We start from the raw sequence: 24570 nt of genomic DNA, 5'->3' as shown, positions 1-24570 counted from the left end.
ATTATAGAGGCCCTCAGAGGGGTTCAAGTTGCGCAACAGCATCAGAGGAACACCTGTTTTGACCTCCAATTTGTGCAAAGGGAAGCCTGATGGCACACCCAAATCTTCCTCGAGATTAATCATGGGGAAGTTCAACCATATTAATGGACTTCTGGGCATCAATACCTACCCAAGTTGGAGATGGGCTGTCAGGCTCGCACTTGCAGGCGAAGGACTTTAGAATCACTGCAGTAGTGGTGCAGATCCCAATGACATAGCCGAATATGCAAGCACTATGCCTAAGCCTGCCACAGCAGGACAACCAATGGCGGATGAGTTAAAACTCATGAAAGAATGGATTAAAGAAGACGTCCAAGTGAAGGCAATCATTGGCTGTAAGCTTTCCCTGGTTGTGCAGAACATTCTCGACGAAGGACTCTCTGCTTGCGAGCAATGGGAGATGCTCGTGAAAATATTCGCACGTCTTGATGTGACCTCGCAATATGAATTATGTTCTCAGCTTTTCACAGAGAAGCTCAAGGATGCTGAAGACGCCACTCAGTATCTTGGTGTCTTTGAGAATGGCCGTTGTCGCTTCGCAGAAATGCGGATCACCTTCACTGACGAGGAAGCCATCTTCATGTTGCTGAATGGTCTTCCTGACACTCCTCAATGGGTTGTATTTCATAGTCTTACCATTGGGCTGTACAATTCTGCCAATGTCATGGCACCATCTTCATCCACATCCACATCCATCTCATTTGAACAAGTTGCCACGTTGTGGGTAACACAACAAAGGTGACTGCAAGTCAGATGACAAGCAAACACTCTCTATGTTGGGTCTTGATATGCCGTGCGATATGTTCGACCCTTAAGGGAAGCAAAGAAAGCAAGGATCCACAAAATGATGCTGATCAACCCTGATCAAAGGCGACAAAAGGGCGATGTAAGCGCGAGAAACGCGCTCAAGGCACGCGCAGGAAAGTGAAACGCGAAAAAATGCGCGAAGTGCGGGAAGGCGAAAGTGCGAAAGGCGAAAATGCGCAGAGAACTGGGATGGTAGTGCAAGCAGTGCACAAGTGTAGAGAGACGATAATATGGTGAAAAGCGCGGATATAGATGGATACTGATACTGCCACTAGCTTTAGACTGATGCTAGGGCCTTAAGACGACGACGGACGCATGCATTGCATGGAACTAACTGCCAAGTACATGGTGGTAGAAAGATGTGGTAGTGTAAAACGAACATGAAAGTATGTAAGTTCTACCTAAGCGCTCTCCCAGGGCTCGGAGCCGAATAGGGAGCGCTCTAAGTATGTAAGTGAGGTAAAGTGATGTAAAGTAAGGGTGCATAACGAAATACAAAGTGTAATAGGCTAAATATGGTCTGATAACGAAAAGGGACACACCTAGGAACTGGTTGGATGATGGATGGATGCTCCTGGATGATGCGCGATGGAGTGCGCTTGAGCGCGAGAAACGCGCTAAGCGCGCGCGCGGGAATGCGAAACGCGAAAGCGTGAGAAAGTGTTGCGCCTATGGTGCGCTTTGCAGGAGAGCTGTGCATTGTATGTGCAAATGACTGGAGACATAGCAGAAGTTGCGTATGGAGTAGGGCGACAAGTGCGAGAGAAACGCGCTAAGCGCGCGGGGGAATGCTGCGCGTTATGTGTAAAACAACTAGAGACATGATAGAAGTCGAATATAGCTGATGGTGCAAGTTGTGCATTGAAGGCCAATTGTCATGAGTTGTGAAAAGGTGCGAAATGTGCCCATATGTGCCTGCAGAAACAGCGATGTAGAGACTCGCGTTTCTGCAGGCTCATATGGGCTCATATTACGAATTCTGATGACTGGCCTTCATGGCACGACTCACACTATCATCCACTATGACTTCCCTATAGAGTGCACCACTTCCCGCGAAATGCGCCATAGGCGCGACACTTTCCCGCACAACGCGCAGTATTCCCGCGTGCGCGCCTTGCGCGCTTTCTTGCGCTTAAGCGCACTATGTCGCACAGCATCCAGGAGCATCCATCCATCGTCCAACCAGTCCCTCGGTATGTCCCTTTTCGTTATCTGACCATATTTAGCATATTACACTTCCCATTTCGTTATGCACCCTTACTTTACATCACCTTACCTCATTTACATACTTAGAGCGCTCCCTATTCGGCTCCGAGCCCTGGGAGAGCGCTTAGGTAGAACTTACATACACTTCATGTTCGTTTTACACCCCACTAATTCCACCTTACCTTCCTACCACTCAGTATCTATCATCAGTTAGTTCCATGCAATGCATGTGTCCATCATTGTTTTGAGGCCCTAGCATCAGTCTATAGCTAGTGGCACTATCAGTATCCGTCTAGATCCGCGCTTTCCCTCTTATCAGTCTCAGTATATATCTTTTACACCTGTGCACTGCTTGCACTACCTTCCCGCGCTCCGCGCACTTTCGCACTTCGCTTTCCCGCGCGCGCTTTCTCGCGCTTTCACACCGCCATTCACCAGGGTTGTTCAGCATCATTCCGTGGATCCTTGCTTTCCTTGCTTCCCCTTTAGGGTCGAAACGTTCTTGCATTCTGCGAGTATAGCAGCTAGGCAGAGCTGAGACTCACTTATACTGGCTGAGCACTTTTCTTATATGTGCCTGCCAGGTTGTGATACCCACAGCGAGTCTCTACATCGCGTTCTCCTGTTGTTTTCTGGACTTGCTTCCATATCTGGTGTAGTCTCTGTTGTTCTCGTTGTTTCGGGCTCGCGATGTTCGGTTTCCATTGTCCCATGGGTGTGTATGATGAGTGCCTCATAAGTCTTGTCATGTCGTTACGAGCTTCTTGTTGCTTAACGTCTTGGGTCAGGCCGATTCCATGTTCTGCTTGTTGTAGTGCTCGAGGGTGTGCTACTTGGTTGTAAATGGTTATCGATTGGGAGCTGTTGAATATCTTGATTGAATCTGACTTGTAGTCGTGCTCTGCTTTGAATGATTGTAGTAGGGGTTTTCTGAATAGAAATGCCCATCCGCCTCCACTATTGAAGACTTCGAAGTTTCCCTTTGCTCGTACTCCGTCGATCTCTATTGTCCCTGACCACTTTCGCATCCGCGTTAACAATGCTCCCATTTGCCATTCTCAGCTTCCTTTCCGATGGTCCCCAGTTGGTGAGATAGTGTTTGACTTTGTTGAATATTGACGTGCACATGGCCACTACCATGGCACCATCGTCAAACAGTGCTCGCACCCTAACTGCTTCTCCTTTTGGTCCTTCGAGTGTGATTTGATGGATGAATGGTACTGCCTCCTTCGCTTCCAGTTGTTCCTTAGTTATTTCGGTGTGTCCCACTGAGTACAAGTCAACGATGTCGATTGCGTCAAATGGTGTTGGTACACAGGTAACTATTGGGGTAGCTGGGAACTCGGGGCATATAGATGGGTCTACATCCTTGCGTGTTGCCTCCTTACACGCGAGGACCGTTTCTGTAGTGTGAGTCTTTGCATTATCCCAGGTCAGCGTAGTATTGTTCCTTACGCTGACCCTTCCGCTTTTCCCTCATCTTGTTCCTTGAGTTCTTCGATCCATGCAGCATTGTATTGTGGGGTGTGATTGACGACGAGTGAGATTGGCGTGGTTAAGTTGCGGTTGAATGCTCCTAACACTTTGCTTGTGATTGCTCTCCACGCTGCTTCCTTGCATGATAACCTTTCTGCATGGTCTCCTGGTAGGGGACAGTTGCGTCCGTTGTGTCCGTGAGTTCTGCAACCGAAGCATTCTCCTGAGCTGATGGCTGCTGTACCTGGTTTGAGTGGATATCCCATCTCGTGTGTGACACGTTTACTCTCGCCCCACTTCGCGTTCCATTGTGCTAATTGGTTCGCGTATGCTGCTTTGCCGCTTGGGCTGTCTGGCTGCTGGGGTATAGCGTTGACAAATTGTCTAACAATTGTCTTTACGTCTTCCGTAATGATGAACTGCTGCTGGGATGTGGCTGGTTGGCGAACTACATGTGTTCTGTGGGTTTTGGCTGGTGGGTGTTGTTGCTACTCGTGAGTATGAGCTGTTGCTCAGAGATGCTGTTGGGCTAAGCGTCAACTTATTAAGTTGGCTTTGGAGAGCAGTGATTGGGTTCTGTTGTGGTGTTTGCAGTTGGACTCTGGCTAAGTCTGCAGTGTAGCGCCTTGAGCTCCTGGGTTTGTTTGAGTTGTTGTTCCTGTTTTTCTGCGAGCCTGCTCCCTTTCAGCTCCGTTACTGCCTTCATAAAGTCAGCCCACGCTTTATACTCTTCGTCCTTGAGTAGATCCTTCACTACGTCTGGCAGCTTGCTGCGGACTTGCCAGATCATTGATGTACCTTGGTCTATGCCTGCATTGGTAGCGAGCTGTAGTGCCTTTACAGCCCAGGCGATGTGAGTCCAGCATTCTCTGTCATAGAGCATCGTCTTCTTTCCTACATCTCCCTCTCGTAGCGCATGGTCTAATAACTCTCTCTCATACTCTGCTTTCGTCTTCTCCGCAATCATAACTGGTGGCCAGTGTTTTTCAAATGCTGTTACAAACGTGGACCATGTGGCTTTGTCTATGGAGGTAAGGGCCTTGAACCATCTTTCCACTTGAGAACCAGTTCCTATGTAATCTCCGAATGTGTCTAGCTTGTCTCCGCTAACTGTTACTGCTGGTTGGTGCATTGCCCAGTTGATGGACTTTAAGAAGTCGGCTGGTGTCCTGCATGATTTGGGAATCATGCATGGACATGACTACTAGGTATCCCCCTAAAAAGACAAAGTCTGTTAGCTTAGTCCTCAGACTAGTCAACCCATACCTTGGTATCAAACCTTGGTCCAATAGTTTCAGTTTTCCCTCAGTGATTCATGAATCCACCATGTTTTGAAGAAAAGTCATATGTGAGATGGGAATCACATAATGACCTAGTTGATATGAGAAGCAAAATGAAGGTTAAGGTATTGCCTTTCCTTTGGCTTATTCACTTTGGCTAGAGAAATCCATAGAGAAAAGTTCAAAGCCTAACAAAAACCTATCTAAAAGCCCGCATATTGTGTACTATTATTTGTTCCATTATTTCTGAGTTGTTTTCTCTAGTGTTTCTTTACTTTACTTTTCTATTAGGATGCTCTGACTAATCAGATGCTTCATAAAATTGTACCTACAGGGTATGATGTCATAATGATGTCATAGGACTTCACCTACACTCCTGCAGGTATTTTGTTGAAAGATATGATATCATAGTGATGTCATAATGATGTCATGTTCCATGGAATTTGCTAGAACATTCCAATGACTCATAATGACTCAGAGTGACTCAGAATGATGTCATTATCCCACCATGAATATTCTGGAATGTTCTTTTGCAGCTGCTAGAACATTCTGCTCCAGTTTTTGGAATATTCTTCTCACATTCTGAAGTCATTACATCACCTTTTTACTTACATAATATTCCCACACAAAATGTATATAAGGAGAGCCCATTCTCCCCCAAAAAAATAGATCTCCCACTTGTTGCATTCAAGAACTCCCACTTGAGCAAATTGAACTCTCACCTAAGAAGCTTCAGTCTGAACAAATTGCTGCTTACAAAGCCCATTTCCTTTGTAAGAACTGTCCAGACAAGTGCAGGGAAAGTGTTTCCCTTGAGATTACGTAAGTTTCTCGCGATAGAAACCCAGTTTTGTGAGACCAGTGTTCTCACCATGTAGTGTTTACTGACCAACACGAGCTTTGGTCACCGTTGTTATTTGTGAGACCAGCGTTCTCACCAGGTATTTGTATACTGACCAACACGAGCTTTGGTCATTGTTGTTATTTGTCATTGTTTTTTTTTTCTATTTGTCATTTGATTGTTATTTGTGAGACCAGTGTTCTCACCAGGTATTTGTATATTGACCAACACGAGCTTTGGTCAACGTAGTCACATTTGAGACCAGCTTCTCAACAGTTATTCATATCTTCAGGAAACCAGTTCAAGTGTCTAGACGGTATATCCTAGACAATCCCATAGTTTCAATCAGAGATAATAAAGCTCCAGCTAAGTTAATCTAACCTGATTGGTTTAGCGAGCCTCCCAAGAACTCACATGTTATCTACCACGAAAGAAGAAAAGTCGTAGACCGTGTTAATCGAGGACTGGCAAGAAGTCTTATCCAGTGTAATTGTGGTGTCATTACATTCTTACATGTATTTATATAAGACCCTTGGTTATTAAGACACTGGATTTTCTGATGCACGACCATCACCATGGAAGATCTGTGGGGTCTCTGTGGGCATGATAGCTCTGATTTGTGCCAGTTCGAAGAATTCGGCTAGTTCATAGTCAGGTATTGCAGAAGCTGCTGTGAGTGGTTCTGTCTTTGTGCGACATCGTGCTGGTTGGAATTTGATTGGTGGTAGGTAGAGGTCTAACTCTGGGACGTCTAGTTCCGGGAATGGGAAGTGTTCGTCTTGTTCTTCACTTTCTGCAAGGCTACTAAGTGATGAGGTGCTAGAGCGGTTTGGTGTGTTATGCGAAGACGGTTCTGGTGTGTCGAGTGGGGAGGAAGTGGTGGATGTTCCTTCTGACCAGATTGACCAGTTCGTCTTTAAATGGACGTTAGTTACTGCTTGCCCTGTTTTTGTTCTGGGTCTGAGGCTGTTAGTATTCGACATTCAGTGTTTCACGTAAAAAGATAGGAAGGACACAGCTCTTTTTTGTAATATGTGCAGGCCTTTTAAGACGTGGTGCGACGTAATAGGCTGCGGGTTTTTTGTAATTGGTTTGTCATTCTGAATCGAGGGTTTTCTAAGTTCTGTTTGGGTAGCTAACCAAGACTGCGAGCTGAAACTATAAGCAAAGGCTAAGTGCTGAATGCAAAGTTGAATTGGATCGAATTCGCTCTGTTCACCACGATGGAGTAGTGCTGGGTGTCTCGACCGTGACTCTAGTGTATAGTGTGGTCTATGTACTCGTATGCTGTGCTATATGCTTCGTTCTGGCTGACTAAGCCTTCGGAATCGCCCCTTGGGGAACCTTCTGCTCCTTCCTGACCCTATGACCCCCTACTCCACCGACGAGACCAGCCTCTATGCTGTTCCCTCTGAGATTGCTACGTTTGCATGCGTTGCCCTGACTTGGGACCTGTGGCATGCCCGGCTGGGGCACATTGGTGGTAAAGCTGTTAAGCAAGCTCCACTCATTGCCACTGGTGTCCAGGTCAACAAAGATGCACCTCTACGACACTGTGAACCTTGCATCATTGCAAAACACCCAAGGAAGCCTTTTCACCCTTCTGAAGAACCATGCGCAGCTCACCCACTTGACATCATCCACTCTGACCTATGTGGACCTTTCCCTATCATCACTCCTCACAGCAAGCTCCATTTTGTCATTTTTCTGGACAACCATTCACACCTCCTGAACCTTCAACTGCTTGCTACAAAGGACCAAGCTCTTGAGGCCTGGTGTACTGTGAAGAATCACTGGGAAAACCATCTTGAGCGCAAAGTGAAGATATTTAGGTCAGACAACAGAGGTGAATTTGTCAATGCGGCATTCAGCAGAGCTCTCCAGGATGCTGGAATTGAGCATCAGCTATCTGTGCCCTATGCCCATCAACAGAATGGGAAGGCCAAGCAGGCCATGCATACCATCAAAGGCCGTTTGTTCACCTTGCTAGAAACGGCTCAACTCCCGGCCAATCTTTGGGGCGAGGCAGCACTCACCATTTGCTACCTGTGGAACAGGAGCGAATCACAGGCATTGCCGTCTGGTACAACCCCCTATGAAATCATCAATGGGAAGCAACCAGATCTCTCACATCTCCGAGTCTTCAGCTCGCACTGCTTTGCACAGATACCCATTGAACTTCAGTCCAAACTGGGGCCACACTCTCGCGAAGCCATTTTCATGGGATATCCAGAAGGCACTAAGGGTTATTGCCTATGCGACAGGCACACTGGTGCATTTTTTGTGGCCCAAGATGTCATCTTTGACGAGAACCTACCCTCCATCACATTCTCTGATTCTGAAGACTCCAATGACAAGGAAACCACACCTCCCCCTACTCCTTCCATTACTGCACCTTCTGTTACTCTCCCTGTGTCTCTCCCTCCGTCTGCTGCCCGTCCTGCACCTTCCATCCAACAGGCCATCCCTTGTAGGTCTACTCGCACACGCGTTCCAACAGAGGGTGGGAAGGCATATGTGGAGGATGTCACAATTGCAAAGGCACAACTTTTGGAGCTGCAGGAGGCACGAGCAGAGTGCGTCACTCTGCCTGTACTCACTAAAGGGGTGTCTGAGGCCATCAACTCACCCATAGAATGACACCATGGAGAGTTTGGAAGAGATCAAGCCCAATGTTGATGTTCCAGAGGCATTTGCCAACCTGGTAATCGAGGAGCATGCCCACATTGCAATTTGGAGTGACCGCAAATGAGACCCATCCAGTGTTGACTACGACATGAGAGTACCCCCAGCTACTTACGCAGAGGCTGTACTGTGCCCCAATCGTGATGAATGGCTGCTGGCGATGCATTGAGAACTGGGCATCATGGAGGAAATGAAAGTCTTCACCTTGATGACCCTTCCTGCTGGTCACAAAGCCATTGGAAATCGGTGGGTTCTTGAATTCAAAGAGGACAATAAAGGAGGTCCTGTCCACAATGCCCGCTTGGTAGCTCAAGGCTTCTCCCAAATTCCTGGAATCGACTATGGAGCGACTTTTGCACCTGTTCTCAAGACTGCTTCTCTTCACATCATCACCGCTATTGCCTGCAAGAATAATTGGGACCTTGACACCTTCGATGTGACACATGTGTTTCTTTGGGGGGTGCTGAAGGAAGAGATCTATATGCGACAACCAATGGGCTTCGAAGAGGGTGATTGGAGGGTTATGGTGTGGAAGATGTAGCACACAATTTACGGGGTGTGGAAGATGTTGCACACAATTTATGGCCTTAAACAGTCTGTGATGGAATGGTATGAGGAGGTGAAAGCTATAATGGAGGAGTTAGGCTTCACGCGCTGTGGTGTGGACTATGTGGTTTTCATTTTTGACCGTCTCAATAATGCTGGAAACCGTATGTTCTGCATCATTGGGTGGCACATTGACAACAGCTTAGGCACCTCAAATTCCTCTCATTTTCTTGCGCATGTCAAAGCCAAGATCAACACACGCTTTGGAATCAAAGACCTGAGCCCAGTCGAGAAGTTTCTTGGCATCCCAGTTTGAGTGTGATCGTGCCTCACGTCGTCTATGGATGCACCAAGCAGAGTACATTACTTACCTGCTGGAAGAATATGGCCTACTTGAATGCAATCCCGTTCTTCTCCCTCTCAATGCCAATCATCCCTTTGGACGTCCCTCTGACACTCATCCCATCATCCCAAATCTTACCACCAACTATCACAAGCTTGTCAGCGAGCTTCTTTACCTTGCCATTTGCACCAGGCCCGACATCTCCTACACCGTCAACTCACTTGCACAGCATAATGCCAATCCCACGCTGTCTCATTTTGCAGCGGCCAAGCATCTCTTGCACTATCTTGCTGGTACCATCAATCTTCGACTGCATTATGGCAGCGAGTGTGTCAATGAAGCATTACATGGGTATTGTGATGCTGACTGGGCTAGTTCTCCAGAGGACCGCTGTCATGAATGGTATGTGATCCATACCATGACATATACACAACAGCAGTGACAGGGAAGGTAGAAGACACCTGACTGATTCCCATCACCAAGTTACCTTATCATTTTTCATTCATTTCTTAGCTAGTATTTTCACTTTCAAACTTCACTCCTATTTTTTCTATGTATTTCTATTTTGTTCCATGAGATTCTATCTCTTTCTATTTTTATAGGCACATTTAGCCACCAGACTTTTCCTCAAGCCACCAAACATGTTAGTAATCATGTCATGTGACTGGGAAATACTCTGATTTGTAAGGATTCAACTTGACTCATCATGTTTGGTCATGATTCGTCATGCTTTGTAAAACTTGCAACTGTATTTGTAATCCACTTTGTCATAAGGCTGATTCAGCACACCTAAGGACTTGGTTTGTAAGCACATTCTTACCAATCCATGTGATGACTCATGCTTTTCATTTTTCATTCTTTGTAATACTACACTTCATTTTGTATGTACATTAGTAAACAAGCTGACTCAATACAAGTTTGTAAGCACATTCTTACCAATCTATGTGATGAATCATGCTTAGTAAGATGGCCTCCCAAAAGGTATATAAGGAGCCCATTTTCACCCATGCAATTTAAGCTTCCCACTTTAACTCTTTTCTCAAACCATGTGAGAACCAGTAAGATCTAAGTGCAGGCCATTCAGCAGCCTTGAAGTTAAGAATAAGAAACATATATTCAAGTTATATACTACCTTACAGGGGTTGACTATATAACAAAGTACAGCTACCTAGCTAAAGTTCATCAGCACTACTTTCCTCTCTCTTTTTCAGGAAAAGAGACACGAATCACAAGACACACTTCACGAATCCACAGGCACACACTTGCCAAAACACATACAAACTCCACACTCAGAATTTCGAGACTACGAGGTTTAAACTAACCAAGGAACAGGAAGGAGAATATTGAAAGACATTCCTCCCAAGAACTCAGCACATTATCTACCATGAAAACTAGAAAAGTCGTAGACCGTGTACTTAAGGACTGGCAAGAAGTCTTATCCTGTATAGTTGTGTTGTCACTATATACGCATCGTATATAAGACCCTTAAGTAACAAGACACCGTATGTCCATATCTGGATATGCCTGGTTCTATGCAGGTGGCATAATTGCGCACGTCTCGAAGAAACAGGCCACTGTTGCATTGTTGTCCACCGAGGCTGAATACATGGCCATCATGCATGTTATTCAAGAGGGCCTTTGGCTGAAATCGTTATTCATTGCCCTTCATATCTCATCTCCCTTGCCTCTAGTCATTCACATGGACAACACTGGCGCTATAGCATTGTCCAAAGAAGCACGAAACCACATATGTTCGAAGCATATCGATGTATGGTATCATTTCATTCACAGTCACATCGCATAGGGCACGTTTGTCCTCACTTGGCTCCCCTCCCACAGTAATACCGCCGACATCTTTACAAAGGCACTCACACGGCCGTTGTTCTTGAAGCACCTCACAGGCCTGCACCTGGTGTCTCAGTGAGGGGGTGTATTGGTGTATTGGTAGTTCTACTACCCATCTTGTCACTTCTTGCTTCTCTTGCTTCCTGGTACTATACAGTGATTCACCTTCAACACTCAGCCACATGCTTACATAACAACCCCGTATGGTATTAGTAGTGATGCACCTGTGTTTGTTTTCCCTCAGCGTTTGTTCTACTCTTGCTGAGGTATGTTATTATCTTGTAGTTCATTTACACTCGTACTTACAGAGCATTAGTCTGACTTGCTCTAGGTACTGCAATATAGTGTTTGTTCTACTCTCACTGAGTCTGACTTGCTCTAGCCTTTATTCAGCACCAGACGTCACTACCTAATATAGTAGGGAATATTGAGCTCAAAAATCCCCCAAGTCAGTGCCGATGTGCTGATATTATTGCTGGTATAGGGTGTGGTATGTAGGTGTTACTAACAAGTAACAGGAATAGGTACCTCATCTAATTACTAATTAGTAATATTAATCAGTCTACACTTAGGATAGGTCTCATGTTTGTAGGCAAGCGGAGTCCCCCAGTTCCATACTTGGAGGACTCGGTCACATTTTATTGCAATCAGAGAGTCACAGAATACAATAGTGAGAGCTGTGAATAATCGGGGACTCAGGAAAGAGATAGAAGAAACTAATATGAGAGATGGAGGCTCGAGAGATTGAAGACCAGAGATGGAGACTCGAACAGAATGCTAAAGGGCTATTTTTCCTTTTTCTTTTCTTTTTTCTTTTTTTTGGGATTGGTAGTCTTTATCTTGTTTTTTTTTAATGGTGTGGAGATTAATTTGTGAGTCCGAGAGTGTGTGATACAAGTACATTTGCATGAATCGAGTGACATATGCCAACAAGTTGAATGAGAGACCGAAGGAAAACATGATGTGATGCTAAGATGGCGCGTGTGCTGTGCTGTGCATGAGTGCATGTAGCAAGAAAGGATGTTGATGAATATACTTGTTAAATTCGTCAGAAGACCAACGCCCTGTGGCGCGAATGAGATCCAAAGACATCCCCGCTGTTGTGAGAGCAGTGGCACCACCTGCCCTCATGGAATGTCCTGAAAACTCTGCCCCACAGAAATGATGGAGATGTCGAAGGAACCAGCAGTGTGTGGGAACACAGCCTGTACTAGTCACCCAAAGGGCTGGGTAATGTAGGAATTGAGCATCACAAATGCTGATGTATTTCTGCATATGCTGCCATGGGTCAATATGAGATGCTGGATCAGCAATTAGCAGGATGGTAGATCCGGTTCCGAGACTGTTGTTCTTTTGGTGAGGCAGGAGATAAGACACTGTGGTTGTGTTAAAGGTCAATGTGTGTTGAAGGGAGACTTTCCTGTAAGATTGGAGTTTTGTAGCATCAGGCCACATGAGCTCACCTAAGCGCTGTAGGCTTGTAAAGCTGGTGATGAGCATAGCGAGGAAGAGAGAGTCGTCATAGTGTGGGTGTGCACCAATTTCATGCATAATTTGTACAAGGTCATCCTGGCACAGCGGCAACTTCCTCCAAACTGGCTTTGATAGATGATGCTTGCACCCTTTCAAGGTGCAAGTGATGAGTGGTGAACGGCGTGCTGCACACACATTCGGAAACATGAATTCAAGTCGATTTGCGATTCCTGGGAGGTAGTTATTGATGGAGCGAGGTTCTATATGGTGTGATAGCCAGACAACATAGTATGATAAGGTGTCCTCCGTGGGGTTGACTGTATGATGGTGCAATTGGCAGAAGGAAATATAAGAATTCAGATGCAAGTTGTAAGCAGAGGACATGGATGGTTCAATAGCAAATCCGAGTGCGATAGAGCATTCATGAAAGAGCCGCTCTTCAGACCAGGCCTCCCGAGTGGGTTGCCTGGACTGTTGGGAAAGTGGGATCATTTTTGCTACCCCCAGCACATCCTGAGGGGGCTCAAAGTCATAAATCTGCGCATTGGGTGCAAATTGCAAGGCACGCTCGTTGTTAAAATGAGATAGTGCATCAGCCACAATGTTATCACAGCCACTCACGTGCTCCACACGTAGGTCAACATGATGCTCAAGCAGAACATTCACAGCCGAGACCAAGATGGAGTTATAAGGAGGATGGGCTCAAAGAGAGTTAAACATTGCCACCGTGTTTGTGTTGTCGGTGTAAATCAACATTTTGTCAGGCACCTCGGGCATATTCTGTATCGCATGAATCACTGAACAGACTGCCAAGGCTTCCGCAAAAAAGATTGTGTCTTTAGGCCTGTTCTCGGGAAGGTAACATTGGCATGCAAAGTCTTCATCAGGGAACCAAAGGCCTAAACCAATGCCTGAAGCATCGGTATATGCAACCACGACATCCTCGGAGCTGGGATTAAAGTCAAGTGACTTGTAGAACAAAAGCCCAGGAGAACATTCTATATGATCTGCCAACCAATGTAACTCATGGATTATGGTGTTGTTGACATGGAGACTGTTAAGAATGTGCTCAAAGGTATCATATCCAAAGGGCTTGGCCTCAGCTTGTACGCTATGCCCCTTACCTGAGTACTGCCCTTGATTTCGGAAGGCTAAAGTACCGTGTTTGGAAGAGCGGACGAGTACTGTAGAGTCAATCCGGATGACTTCCGGATATCGGATGAGTAGCATAAAGGCTAGTCCAGACGAAGTCTGAGACTAGAAGCGGAACAGGGAAAGACTACCCTAAGGTAGAGTCAGAGATAAGTCAAAGGAATCAATCCTAAGACCGGAGGTGAACAAGAGAGAACTCAGGTTTGGACGGAGGCAAGAATGAGCAGAATCTAAGATGATATTCAAACTGAGGTTCTACAGAGTTTGTACACGAGTTTATATACTGCAGGTAGCATAATGGAATGGTCAGTCAGCATGGAACAAAGCTATGTATGAAGCATGTGGAAAGTCTAATGGTAAGTCTAATGGATCAAAGGAAATGAAGTTCAGACATGAATGCACAGGGTAGATCAATAAGCAAAGCGGAAGGGAAGATAGCTGGTGTACTGGAGAAGGTAACACCCAAAAGGAGATAGACGCTGAGTTAAGGTTCTGGGCTCGGGAATGAGTTGTGGACTGGTAAACCGTGTTGTGGACTGGATAGCGAATTAGTGGTCTGGATTGGACTAGTAGACCGGATCTGATCAGCGGACTGGATCTATGGACCAGATATCGGATCGGTGGATCAGATCTGGATCTGATCTAAGATCCGAATGCATGGATATGACAGAGACGTGCAAAAGGCTGTGACTTCTCGCTGATCTTGTCATAGACCGCAGATAGACCGGGCTTAAGCAGGGGGAAGACATTAAAACTCCACTCGCACCATCCAGTGAGCTGTTGGAATTCCCATAGCAACTATCTGTAACCCTTCCTTGTGAATTTGCGCAAATGCACCACCAGCTCATTTTTCTTGTGAGTAGGGAGTGTCGTGGACATTTCATTAGGATCAACATCAAATCCTATGACCGTTAATGGGCTACCAAACAGTTGTTTGGGTTTGTCGTGAGGCAAGCCTATATCGTCCCAAAGTTGTAGCAGGCATGTTTGCTTCACAGGAAAATAACACTGATATGGAGCATAATAGAGTTGCCGTTTTGCAAGCTCGAAGGAGAAGGAATCATCCATGTAAGTTTTGAGTGCATCAACAAGGATCTGATGGATCGTGATCCAAGCCACTAAAGACATGAATGATATCCATACCTTGGGTGATCCTCGTCCACCGAAGTTATTGTTTCGATCAACATGACACTGGCCATTAACAGTCAGAATCTGTTTGGTTTGCCAGAGTGGGTGCATTGGAAGCCTTCAAAAGGCTTGTGAGACATCTGATTTCCACATGACGAGTTCATCATGTGGATGTTCCTTTCAGAACTCAAGAAGCGAGGCCCTGAGGGAATGCAGTCCATCAAGCTTTGTACCTTTGATGGAGTCAGAGTCAATCATAGAGTTGAGGGAAAAATCACCAGCAGTATAGTCGACAACGAGTTGTAACTTGTCAGTGTTGGGCTTCAGCACAGTGTGCACGGGAACACTGTACATTCCCAGCAAAAGTTTTTGTCCAAAACTTCCTGAAACTCAACTGAGTCGTATTTCTTCCTCAAGTTGCTCTTGAATAAAAGTCAATTGTTCATCTGACTTTTTGCAAGTGCGCATAGAATTGTCATTAACAGAGGGATAAGAGTCTCCAGGCACTTCCGCTCAGGGCCAGAACCCTTCGCGTAGTGCTCGGCATACTGAGTTAACAAACAACTGATTAGGGTGATCCGCTAACAGTGCTTCAAAATGGTCAACATTGATGGGTGTGATAATCTTGAACAGGTCTGGTCTGCTGGCCACTGTTCAAGCTGAGTCTGAGTGTAAGAGGGGTTCTGGGGCATTAGGTACCGGTTCAGCATATTCCATAGAACATGCAGTGGGACTGAATGAAACGTCCAATGGTGACCATATAAGGCCACAGTGGTAACGAGGACACTTTAGCTCAGACTCAGACTGATTTGGACTTAGTGTCTTTGATATGCTTCGTTTTAACGTGCTTGCGCCCACAGAAATGTCCATCTTGATCAAAGGAGCAGATGTGTGCATAGCGGCATGAGGATGCACTGCGGGAACACTCCCCACTGTTCCACTTGTGACAGGGGTCGCATTTATTGGATGTGTTGGAATCTCGTGCAGCTACCACTGGGCTTTGAATCTCCATTATCATTCCACTGTCTTCTGTCTGAGTTGAAATGTGTGAAGACAAGGTCTTCAAATTCATGATGGTCGGTGAGCTTCAAGTCTGTGTGAAGTGCCGACTCTGTTCCTGACAGCTTTATCGAAGCATATGACTCTTCTGTGGGCAGAAGGATTGGCTTGTGAGAAGTAGGTGGAAATGTAGGTGAAGTAGCTGTTGAGCTCAGCCTCCCAATGAGGGAATGCAAATTTGATGGCATCTGCTGCTTTGTTCCATGCCGAAAACCAATTGGAGTCTGTGGAAATTTTCTTAGAAGCTGACTCTGATGCTCCATACCTGATCTCAACTTCCCCGAGGGTTTCCATCTGCTTGTCAACCGTTCAAGAAGAGGAGATGATGGTATGGACAACGTCGAGGTTGATATATTTGCCTGCGAAGATTTCAGCCCATCTGGACTCATGGAATTCTGGGCCATATTTGTGGTACATGAGGTATCGTCGAACCTCCTTCTGATCTTGCAACCAGTTGGCAAGAATCTCATTGGTCCTTTCAAGGTTTGCGGAGAGAGGTTTGTACTGTCTGGTTCTAACCGAGTGAGCAATGGAGGAATAGTTGAGCTTGGGACGTTTACGAGCAGGTTCTCCTGGCTCATTACTGCCTTCTCTGCTCCTAATCTCTGTATTAGGGGTCTTCTCAGGTTGAGGTGCTGGTTCAACCGAGCGCTCTCTGCATTCCCTGGATGAGTTGTTTCCAGCTCAAGTGAGTTCACTCTCGATTTGAGCGAGCATGGAAATATATGGTCCTGCGACAGTGATGACCTTTGAGGATGTGTTGAAACACTCTGCGCTGATAATTTCGATGAGTATGATGTTGGCTTCAAGTTTGGTGATCTGAGAGCATCTGTAGTCCTCAATGTAGTCAAAGCATTTCTTCGCCAGACTTTGTTGGGATGCAGCCAGTCCATTAGCGTCAGTCTGGGACATATTCCCTGGCCCTCCTGACCCTGTAATCGATCCAGAAGACTGGGCTTGTGACGATGTACTGGCATTGTTATTGATTTCAGTAGTCATATAGATGAAGGATGATTAATTGTAGATTTATTGTAGTTCAAATTGAGGTGCAGATGTGCATGGAGCAGAAGTGCTCTGTGAGGGCAAGTGAATAGAGACGGAAGAACGACTTTTGTCTGTAACCCCCGTATATACCTAAACAAAGAGGGGCCTCGCATGCGTAAGCCCATGACTCAAGAGCTGAGTCACGAATGATTTGACTGGCGTCGCGAACTGATTCAACTCGGTCAAACAAGTTAAACCACGATTAATATTGGTGTCACTCGGCCGCAGCCTGCGAGGTTAGCGAATCCCGACTAAAAAAGGTAATTGATCGAAGTCACGTGCCATCGCGTGGCCTTTTGGCTGAGCGCCACCGTAAATTTCTCGACATAAGTTGCGAAAGTAAGTTCAAGTTAAATTTGCAAAATGTGCGTATCTGACAAGACTCTAAAAGTGTGTATCTCTACAGTACCGTGACAAATGGAATTCCGTAGCTAGCGCAGGGGCGTTCCTTACATCGTGGTTGACGTCGTGACCGATATCCACTAGAGCTCTATCAGTGATAGCCAGTTTATCCCTTCTTCATAAGGCTCAGTTTTTGTTATCACCGTGAGTATCTACTATGATATCCATCTTCCGCAGATTAATCCCAAGCCCAGAATGGGCCAAAGCTTGGGGATACGCCGTCAGACAATACTCAACAATGACCTCCCCGAAAGTTTGGTTTAGTTAATTTGTTTCTACTGCTAACTAGGAACGAAGCTAACAAATTTCTCTGCATTCAGTCACCGGCGCATCGACTGGTCTAGGGCGAGAGGTTGCTGAATATGCTTTGAGCAAAGGAGACAACGTACTTGCCGCTCTGCGCAAGCCCTCGATGTTGGAAGACCTCACTGCTAGATATCCTTCCTCCCGCCTCGTTACTTTCCTGCTCGACGTAACAGATACACCCTCGATTGCCGCGGCATTCAATGAGGCCATCTCGCACTTTAATCGTATCGACGTCGTGCTGAACAATGCAGGATACTATATAGTATCAGAAGCTGAAGGCATGCCTCACAAGGCAGCACGAGAGATGTTCGATGTGCTGCTCTGGGGTGCAGAAAATGTCATGCGTGAGGCCATACGATGCTTCAGGGACGTGAATCGTCCAGTAGGCGGGCGATTATTAAATGTTTCTTCCCGGACAGCCATTATTCCACAGCCTGGAGCTGTACATTATGCTTCGGCGTGAGTTCGCATATTCTGCACAGTTTACCTTGTAAACTGACATTCGAATGGTAGTAAAGCTGGTAGGCAGGCTCTTAATTTCATTTTGTGGTTTTGAAGTCTAACTGGGCATCGTTAGCTTTGGAGTGTTTGTCAGAAGGGTATATCAGCGAACTTGACCCAGAGTGGAACATCAAAGTAGGTCGCTTGTATTTTCCGGTATTGGAAAGTAATTCATCTCGACAAAGATCACTCTCGTTGAGCCTGGTCTGTTCCGTACATCGGCAATCCAAAACTGTGTGACAGAACCTGTTCACCCTGCTTATGCATCCAATGCATCCCTCCCTACGCGCACGTACCGAGCTCTCTACCCTGATATCGAGCAGACGCATTTTGACGGCGATCCGGCCAAGTTTGCAGAAATGGTCTACAAGTTGTCTCGTTTGGATGAACCCCCAGTGCGCCTCCCTTTGCATAGGGTTGCCTTGGAATCTACAAGACAGAAGGGGGAATTGTTGCTCGAAACTGCCGAGAAGTGGTCCAGTTGGTCGGACGATGTGTACTTTCGTAAATGAACGAAAACCAGATATTGCAGTTAAGTGCCATATGTCGGGATACATTGATTCCAAGTATATATACACTATTGAGAATGTTATAGGATGTAACATATCAGTCTGAAGTGCGTTAGTATCGATATATGCTTTTTTGTCCTGGGTAACCGTAGCCCTTGTTAGGACCACCATAGAAACCACCCACACCGCCCCCCATAGGACTAGACGCGCCGATTGAGGCGCCTCCCATAACTCCTCTTGCGAAACCGCCCATCGTACCTCGTGCCAGACCTCCTACTGCCTTAACATGGTTGGAGGTAGGACCACCCATCGCGTCAGTGTATACAATTACCAGCCTGGCTTATATAACCACGGACAAGTCGAGTGGCGTAGCCACTCGACTTTCAAGATTTCCCACTCTCAAAGGACGTACATCAGACTGGTCACGAGTCTACAAAGACGCGCCGTAAATGGATGGCGCATGTATCTCTTGCTGCTTTGGTGGCTTCTGAGGTGAGCATTATTCCCAGATGACAGCACGGACTCCCGCAGACTCCCGCGCGTTCCTCCATCATACAAGCCCCAGGTCTTTGAATATTCCCACCTCATGATTCCCAGAATTGACATTCCTACGACCCACGGGTCGAGATTAAATTGGTCGCAGTCTAAGTCAAAGCCTTGATAGTGTGTTCAGTAGTAATCAACTTCAGAGAATCACAAGCTGGCCTACTGTTCCTTCTCAAGACGGTTGATTTCCACTATGGCATCTTCAAATTCAAAGGTGTGGTTTGGTAAGCGAGGAATACCTTGATGGCCTAAAAATGCTAATCGTTGTTGCTAGTGACTGGAGCGTCTTCGGGTTTTGGTCGAGCAGTTACCGAAGTCATGCTCCAAAAAGGAGACAATGTTGTTGCGACTCTGCGGAAACCTGCTATGCTAGATGACCTCGCGAATCTGTACTCAAAGAATCGGCTTCTCGTCTTGCCTCTGGACGTCACAGTTCCTTCTGATATCACTACCGCTTTTCTCAAAGCACGTGAGGCCTTTGGCCGCATCGACGTTGTTTTCAACAATGCGGGACTATGCACAATCGGTGAAGCGGAAGGAATGCCTGATGACGACGCAAAGCTCCTGTTCGATACATTGTTTTGGGGTGCCGCAAACGTCACGAAAGAAGCTGTGGCAACGTTTAGAGATTTCAACCAACCCCGTGGGGGGCGTCTCTTGCAAATGTCATCTCGTGCAGTCCTGCGAGTTGCTCCAGGAGTAGCGCACTATGCCGCAGCGTACGTGACACCATTTCGCTCATCGTTTTAACTGACATTTGCATAGTAAAGCAGGTATATATAGTTCACCTATCTTTGATTTCAAATAATTAATCGCAAACAGCTCTTGAATCTCTTTCGGAAGGGTATGCTACTGAATTGGATCAAGCATGGAATATTAAGGTGAGTCCTACGCACGATACTGATCTCAAACTCGAATTCATCATCTACAGATCACTGTTCTTCAACCTGCTCGTTTCCGTACTGCCGCACCCTGGACCAATACTCTCGTGCCAATCCATCCTGCGTACTCTGATCCAAATTTGCCTTCTAGACAGTTACGCAGCATGTATCCAGGAGCTGAGCGTTTTTCAGACGGAGACATCTACAAATTTTCACTGCAGATGTATAGGCTCGTGCAACTAGATGATCCTCCGTTTTATCTCCCGTTGCACAGAACGGCCTTGGAAGCGGCAAAGATCAAAGGCCAGAAGTTGTTACAAGCTGTCGAAGATTACGGTAGTTGGTCAGATGATGTATATCTTGACGAGGAAAATAGTCAGGGGCGAGCATAATTGTGCAAACTTCTTCAATGCGCTAATTTCCGACATGTAGAGTTCGCATGTGCCCTTGAGGGAAGCTCAATTCTAAAATATCGTTATCGTTTGAGTGAGGGTCAGCGCTGCTCGGGTCCATAGTGTTGCCGTCGAAGTGAAGTGACTGAGGTAACTTCACTTCGTTTCGTCCACAACAAAGTCTACCCAAACTGCATCCAATTTCCAATTCAATTTCGGCTTCAGTTTGCTTCACGGCAACACTAGAGCAGACTAGAGCCTCGGGTCCCAGGCGGCCCGGGCCCACGACAACGATATTTTAGAATTGAGCATCCGGGCCTTTGTCCAATTTTACCACCTGAAGTTGATATTCTCATGGTTGACGTCGTGACCGATATCCACTAGAGCTCTATCAGCTCTATCAGTGATAGCCAGTTTATCCCTTCTTCATAAGGCTCAGCTTTTGTGATCACCGTGAGTGTCCACATATCCATGTTCCGCAGATTGATCCCAAGCAGAACTTGGGGATACGCCGTCAGACAATACTCAACAATGACCTCCCCGAAAGTTTGGTTTAGTTAATTTGTTTCTACTGCTAACTAGGAAACGAAGCTAACAAATTTCTCTGCATTCAGTCACCGGCGCATCGACTGGTCTAGGGCGAGAGGTTGCTGAATATGCTTTGAGCAAAGGAGACAACGTACTTGCCGCTCTGCGCAAGCCCTCGATGTTGGAAGACCTCACTGCTAATATCCCTCCTCCCGCCTCGTTACTTTCCTGCTCGATGTAACAGATACACCCTCGATTGCCGCGGCATTCAATGAGGCCATCTCGCACTTTAATCGCATCGACGTCGTGCTGAATAATGCAGGATACTGTGTTGTATCAGAAGCCGAAGGCATGTCTCACAAGGCAGCACGAGAGATGTTCGATGTGCTGCTCTGGGGTGCAGAAAATGTCATGCGTGAAGCCATACGATGCTTCAGGGACGTGAATCGTCCAGTAGGCGGGCGATTATTAAACTGTTTCTTCCCGGACAGCCATTATTCCACAGCCCGGAACTGTACATTATGCTTCGGCGTGAGTTCGCATATTCTGCACAGTTTACCTTGTAGGCTGACATTCGAATGATAGTAAAGCTGGTAAGTAGGCTCTTGATTTCATTTTGTGGTTTTGAAGTTCGACTGGGCCTCATTAGCTTTGGAGTGTTTATCGGAAGGATATATCAGCGAACTTGACCCAGAGTGGAACATCAAAGTAGGTCGCTTGTATTTTCCGGTATTGGAAAGCAATTCATTTCGACAAAGATCACTCTCGTTGAGCCTGGCCTGTTCCGTACATCGGTAATCCAAAACTGTGTGACAGAACCTGTTCACCCTGCTTATGCATCCAATGCATCCCTCCCTACGCGCACGTACCGAGCTCTCTACCCTGGTATCGAGCAGACGCACTTTGACGGCGATCCGGCCAAGTTTGCAGAAATGGTCTATAACTTGTCTCGTTTGGATGAACCCCCGGTGCGCCTCCCTCTGCATAGGGTCGCCTTGGAATCTGCAAGACAGAAGGGGGAATTATTGCTCGAAGCCGCCGAGAAGTGGTCCAGTTGGTCGGACGATGTGTACTTTCGTAAATGAACGAAAACCAGATACGTATTGCGGTTAAGTGCCATGTGTCGGGATACATTGATTCCTAAGTATATATACACTATTGAGAATGTTAAAGGTAACATATCACAGTCTGAAGCGCGTTAGTATCGATATATGCTTTTGTGTCCCGGGTAACCGTAGCCCTTGTTAGGACCACCATAGAAACCACCCACACCGCCCCCCATAGGACTAGACGCACCGATTGAGGCGCCTCCCATAGCTCCTCTTGTGAAACCGCCCACTGCACCTCGTGTCAGTCCTCCTACTGCCATAGCATGGTTGGAGGTAGGACCACCCATCGCGTCAGTGTATGCAATCATACCGGGCTCGGCACTCCGCGCACGCCTGTTATAGTGTGTGCTAGATGACCTGTGGCGTCTTCGGGGCAACTGGATGACAGTCGTCGTGCCTGGATAGGCGGACACCGTTGTGATGTTTGGGGGTGCCGGTGTAAGGCGAAGACGCGCCGTAAATGGGTGGCGCATGTACCGGAGATGCTCCTCCATACACAGAGGACCCAGCACCATAAGCAGGGTAAACACCTCCATGCGTTCCTGTAATTCCCATTCCATTTCCGCCCACCAGGGGGCTCCCACCACCATAAATTGTAGGGTTCGCCCCCATGCCCATGCTAGGTGCAGTGCCCAAGTAAGGCGAGCTCCCAATCCCACCCATAACCGATCTCGCTCTAGGGCTATATGCTCCTGCAGCGCTATGTGGGGCTGACATCGAGAGCCGCCTGTGTCTCCCAGTCTTCTGGCGTAAATATGGTGCATCATAGTCAATGGCATGTGGGTCAATCACGCCAGCCATGCCAGAACCTGTCCATCCCGGGCGTTCCGAATCCTGAATCATATGCGCCAACGTCCATTCCGGTATCGTACCCCATCCCAGCACCTATATCACCTCTGGAGGAACCCGACGAATTCTATGATAGCATTGCATTAGTATTGGTGCGATGAGTCAACAGCCCATAGAATAGCTGTCCAGATGATCAAATATACGAATACTAACTTCGTCGAATATATGCAATGCAGTCGCTGCAGCAGCTTCGCACGCTGGTATATAATAGTCCGTATCAGCCGGGTTTGAGATCATATACATCTTGATGGCTGAATGTCAAATATTGTGAGTCGCGAGGAAGTAAATAGTAGCTAGAGTTGGTACCTTCTGCAATGGCAAGTCCTGTGAATGCTTCTTTCTGGCGCTCAATTTCTGCGCCGAAAGGCTCATAGAGCGCGATATTATGGATCCAGAACCGGTATGCTTCGTAGGCCGAGGCATATCCAATTTCCTGAGGAGACAACGCACTAATCGCACACTAGTGATGCATTTATCTCGTTCAATGTTACCGGACTCGATAGAAAATATGCCTTACAAGACCACCATATCCCCGTCGGTGCCATACACGAGCCTCATTGATACCTACACCCACGGGGGCCACATCTGCATTAAACATTCTGCCATAGACCTGATTGAAGATCGTACTGAGACACAGTGTAAATGACCATGCTATGGAGCGAGATGTGGTTGCTCTTACGGGTCTATATGTGGTGCGTGGGCTCTGAAATAATCATTATCCACCCCCTACGCTCGACCAGTGAGTTCCTACGAAAAAGATATCGGTACACGCCGTAGCTACTTACATGAAGGCTGTGGTTGAAACTGAATCGGGGGAGGACGGCCAAATTGTAACTGTTCTCTCTGGTCGATAGGATCCCCAGTGCTCAGGCAGTCGACTTACTTGGTTGCTTCCCCATCCATTTAGAGTTGACTGGTAATAAGGGTAGGACATTGGTGAAAAGCGCGAAGTGATTGCAAGGCAAGGGGCGTGCAGCTCCGCAGCATACTCGCAGCTATTAAGGTGCATCACGAGTATGACATCATATTGGTGGCCGTGGAGTGTGCACCACAGTACTTGATCTTGTGGAGTACTTGGAGGTTCGACCTCTGATAAAGGTATTAGTAAGCGGAACAGTGAATAACGTAACACTGGTACTGCCTTCGAGTTTATCCACAGCATGTTCTATAGATATCCAGCTTGCAGGGTACTACGATTGGTGAGTGAATGATTTCCATATATAAAGTCTACCAAAAAAAAGGTTTAGTTTCTGACCCAGACGGTGCGCTCATGCTAGTGTCAGTATGTTTCTAACTTAGTTGTCACACATTTGATTGCTGATCTTCATTGGTACATAAGGTCAACGTTACCCCAACCGTGCTGATGAGAATCCACGCGAGCCTGTTAGATCACAATGGGCCAGTCCAGAGACGAAAAGTCGTTTTTGGGCGACGTACATGCATGAAGCAGCTGAGCATGATGGTCAAATTCTCGATAAGTACAAAAGCGACATGGATATCGTTCTAATATTCGTGCGTCTTTTACCTTAGCATCACCTCTTTTCTTATTCATTCACTCGGTCCGCATACCTATTGTTATAGGCTGGTCTTTTTTCCGCTGTTACCACATCCTTCATTGTCAAT

At 46.6% G+C, this 24570-nt stretch overlaps 9 protein-coding genes across 9 annotated transcripts; 6 read left to right on the top strand and 3 right to left on the bottom strand.

Annotated features, from left to right (window-relative positions):
* Positions 1 to 274: 274 nt before the first annotated feature.
* Positions 275 to 1671, top strand: DFJ58DRAFT_838487 (uncharacterized protein; the record flags this gene model as incomplete). Its single annotated transcript, XM_041392459.1, has 6 exons — positions 275 to 469; positions 500 to 763; positions 910 to 1038; positions 1264 to 1296; positions 1355 to 1498; positions 1534 to 1671. The coding sequence occupies 6 exons, from the start codon at positions 275 to 277 to the stop codon at positions 1669 to 1671; spliced, it is 903 nt and encodes a 300-aa protein (XP_041247588.1).
* A 1832-nt stretch (positions 1672 to 3503) lies between these two features.
* On the bottom strand, positions 3504 to 4660 carry DFJ58DRAFT_724236 (uncharacterized protein; the record flags this gene model as incomplete). The annotated part of the gene is made up of 2 exons (XM_041385092.1): positions 3504 to 4016; positions 4226 to 4660. 2 exons carry the CDS (start codon positions 4658 to 4660, stop codon positions 3504 to 3506), a joined length of 948 nt encoding a protein of 315 aa, XP_041247587.1.
* Positions 4661 to 7077: 2417 nt separating this feature from the next.
* On the top strand, positions 7078 to 7302 carry DFJ58DRAFT_634050 (uncharacterized protein; the record flags this gene model as incomplete). Its single annotated transcript, XM_041381248.1, has 1 exon — positions 7078 to 7302. A coding segment is annotated over one exon (225 nt), but the record flags the coding sequence as incomplete, so codon positions are not given.
* An 8587-nt stretch (positions 7303 to 15889) lies between these two features.
* On the bottom strand, positions 15890 to 17131 carry DFJ58DRAFT_863494 (uncharacterized protein; the record flags this gene model as incomplete). Its single annotated transcript, XM_041394101.1, has 3 exons — positions 16579 to 17131; positions 16217 to 16515; positions 15890 to 16174 (listed from the first exon to the last, which is right to left on the bottom strand). Exons 1-3 carry the CDS (start codon positions 16877 to 16879, stop codon positions 15890 to 15892), a joined length of 885 nt encoding a protein of 294 aa, XP_041247585.1. The 5' UTR covers positions 16880 to 17131.
* A 414-nt stretch (positions 17132 to 17545) lies between these two features.
* On the top strand, positions 17546 to 18652 carry DFJ58DRAFT_770498 (uncharacterized protein). The gene is made up of 4 exons (XM_041389090.1): positions 17546 to 17589; positions 17647 to 18074; positions 18191 to 18268; positions 18319 to 18652. Exons 1-4 carry the CDS (start codon positions 17565 to 17567, stop codon positions 18643 to 18645), a joined length of 858 nt encoding a protein of 285 aa, XP_041247584.1. The 5' UTR covers positions 17546 to 17564; the 3' UTR covers positions 18646 to 18652.
* A 360-nt stretch (positions 18653 to 19012) lies between these two features.
* DFJ58DRAFT_679739 (NAD(P)-binding protein) lies at positions 19013 to 20528 on the top strand. Its single transcript, XM_041383186.1, has 6 exons — positions 19013 to 19134; positions 19202 to 19412; positions 19463 to 19907; positions 19954 to 19961; positions 20011 to 20069; positions 20120 to 20528. Exons 2-6 carry the CDS (start codon positions 19382 to 19384, stop codon positions 20459 to 20461), a joined length of 885 nt encoding a protein of 294 aa, XP_041247583.1. The 5' UTR covers positions 19013 to 19134; positions 19202 to 19381; the 3' UTR covers positions 20462 to 20528.
* Positions 20529 to 20973: 445 nt separating this feature from the next.
* Positions 20974 to 22081, top strand: DFJ58DRAFT_770489 (uncharacterized protein; the record flags this gene model as incomplete). Its single annotated transcript, XM_041389089.1, has 5 exons — positions 20974 to 21015; positions 21236 to 21442; positions 21495 to 21503; positions 21620 to 21697; positions 21748 to 22081. Coding segments are annotated over 4 exons (621 nt in total), but the record flags the coding sequence as incomplete, so codon positions are not given.
* On the bottom strand, positions 21978 to 24034 carry DFJ58DRAFT_770487 (uncharacterized protein). The gene is given in 9 exon segments (XM_041389088.1): positions 21978 to 22475; positions 22510 to 22932; positions 22952 to 23014; positions 23101 to 23198; positions 23254 to 23407; positions 23465 to 23573; positions 23627 to 23648; positions 23733 to 23781; positions 23831 to 24034. 9 exon segments carry the CDS (start codon positions 23879 to 23881, stop codon positions 22188 to 22190), a joined length of 1257 nt encoding a protein of 418 aa, XP_041247581.1. The 5' UTR covers positions 23882 to 24034; the 3' UTR covers positions 21978 to 22187.
* Positions 24035 to 24094: 60 nt separating this feature from the next.
* On the top strand, positions 24095 to 24551 carry DFJ58DRAFT_770484 (uncharacterized protein). Its single transcript, XM_041389087.1, has 3 exons — positions 24095 to 24146; positions 24207 to 24233; positions 24287 to 24551. Exons 2-3 carry the CDS (start codon positions 24218 to 24220, stop codon positions 24475 to 24477), a joined length of 207 nt encoding a protein of 68 aa, XP_041247580.1. The 5' UTR covers positions 24095 to 24146; positions 24207 to 24217; the 3' UTR covers positions 24478 to 24551.
* The last annotated feature ends 19 nt before the right edge of the window (positions 24552 to 24570 follow it).

This window comes from Suillus subalutaceus, assembly GCF_016647625.1.
Source record: "Suillus subalutaceus strain FC151 chromosome Unknown DFJ58scaffold_18, whole genome shotgun sequence".
Classification (NCBI taxonomy): domain Eukaryota; kingdom Fungi; phylum Basidiomycota; class Agaricomycetes; order Boletales; family Suillaceae; genus Suillus; species Suillus subalutaceus.
The sequence above is the reverse complement of the archived record's forward strand: the minus strand, read 5'-3'. Positions and strand labels throughout refer to the sequence as shown.

What these genes read in the sequence shown, in the direction of transcription:
- DFJ58DRAFT_770498 (XM_041389090.1), top strand. Translation starts at nt 17,565, where the DNA reads ATGACCTCCCCGAAAGTTTGGTTTA. An exon ending in CTCCCCGAAAGTTTGGTTTA is followed by an intron (nt 17,590 to 17,646) that starts GTTAATTTGTTT and finishes CTCTGCATTCAG; the next exon opens with TCACCGGCGCATCGACTGGT. An exon ending in TTATTCCACAGCCTGGAGCT is followed by an intron (nt 18,075 to 18,190) that starts GTACATTATGCT and finishes GTGGTTTTGAAG; the next exon opens with TCTAACTGGGCATCGTTAGC.
- DFJ58DRAFT_679739 (XM_041383186.1), top strand. Translation starts at nt 19,382, where the DNA reads ATGGCATCTTCAAATTCAAAGGTGTGGTTTG. An exon ending in AAATTCAAAGGTGTGGTTTG is followed by an intron (nt 19,413 to 19,462) that starts GTAAGCGAGGAA and finishes CGTTGTTGCTAG; the next exon opens with TGACTGGAGCGTCTTCGGGT. An exon ending in ATCAAGCATGGAATATTAAG is followed by an intron (nt 20,070 to 20,119) that starts GTGAGTCCTACG and finishes CATCATCTACAG; the next exon opens with ATCACTGTTCTTCAACCTGC.
- DFJ58DRAFT_770487 (XM_041389088.1), bottom strand. Translation starts at nt 23,881, where the DNA reads ATGTCCTACCCTTATTACCAGTCAACTCTAAATGGATGGGGAAGCAAC. An exon ending in CACGCACCACATATAGACCC is followed by an intron (nt 23,574 to 23,626) that starts GTAAGAGCAACC and finishes ACTGTGTCTCAG; the next exon opens with TACGATCTTCAATCAGGTCT. An exon ending in GACGGGGATATGGTGGTCTT is followed by an intron (nt 23,408 to 23,464) that starts GTAAGGCATATT and finishes ATGCATCACTAG; the next exon opens with TGTGCGATTAGTGCGTTGTC.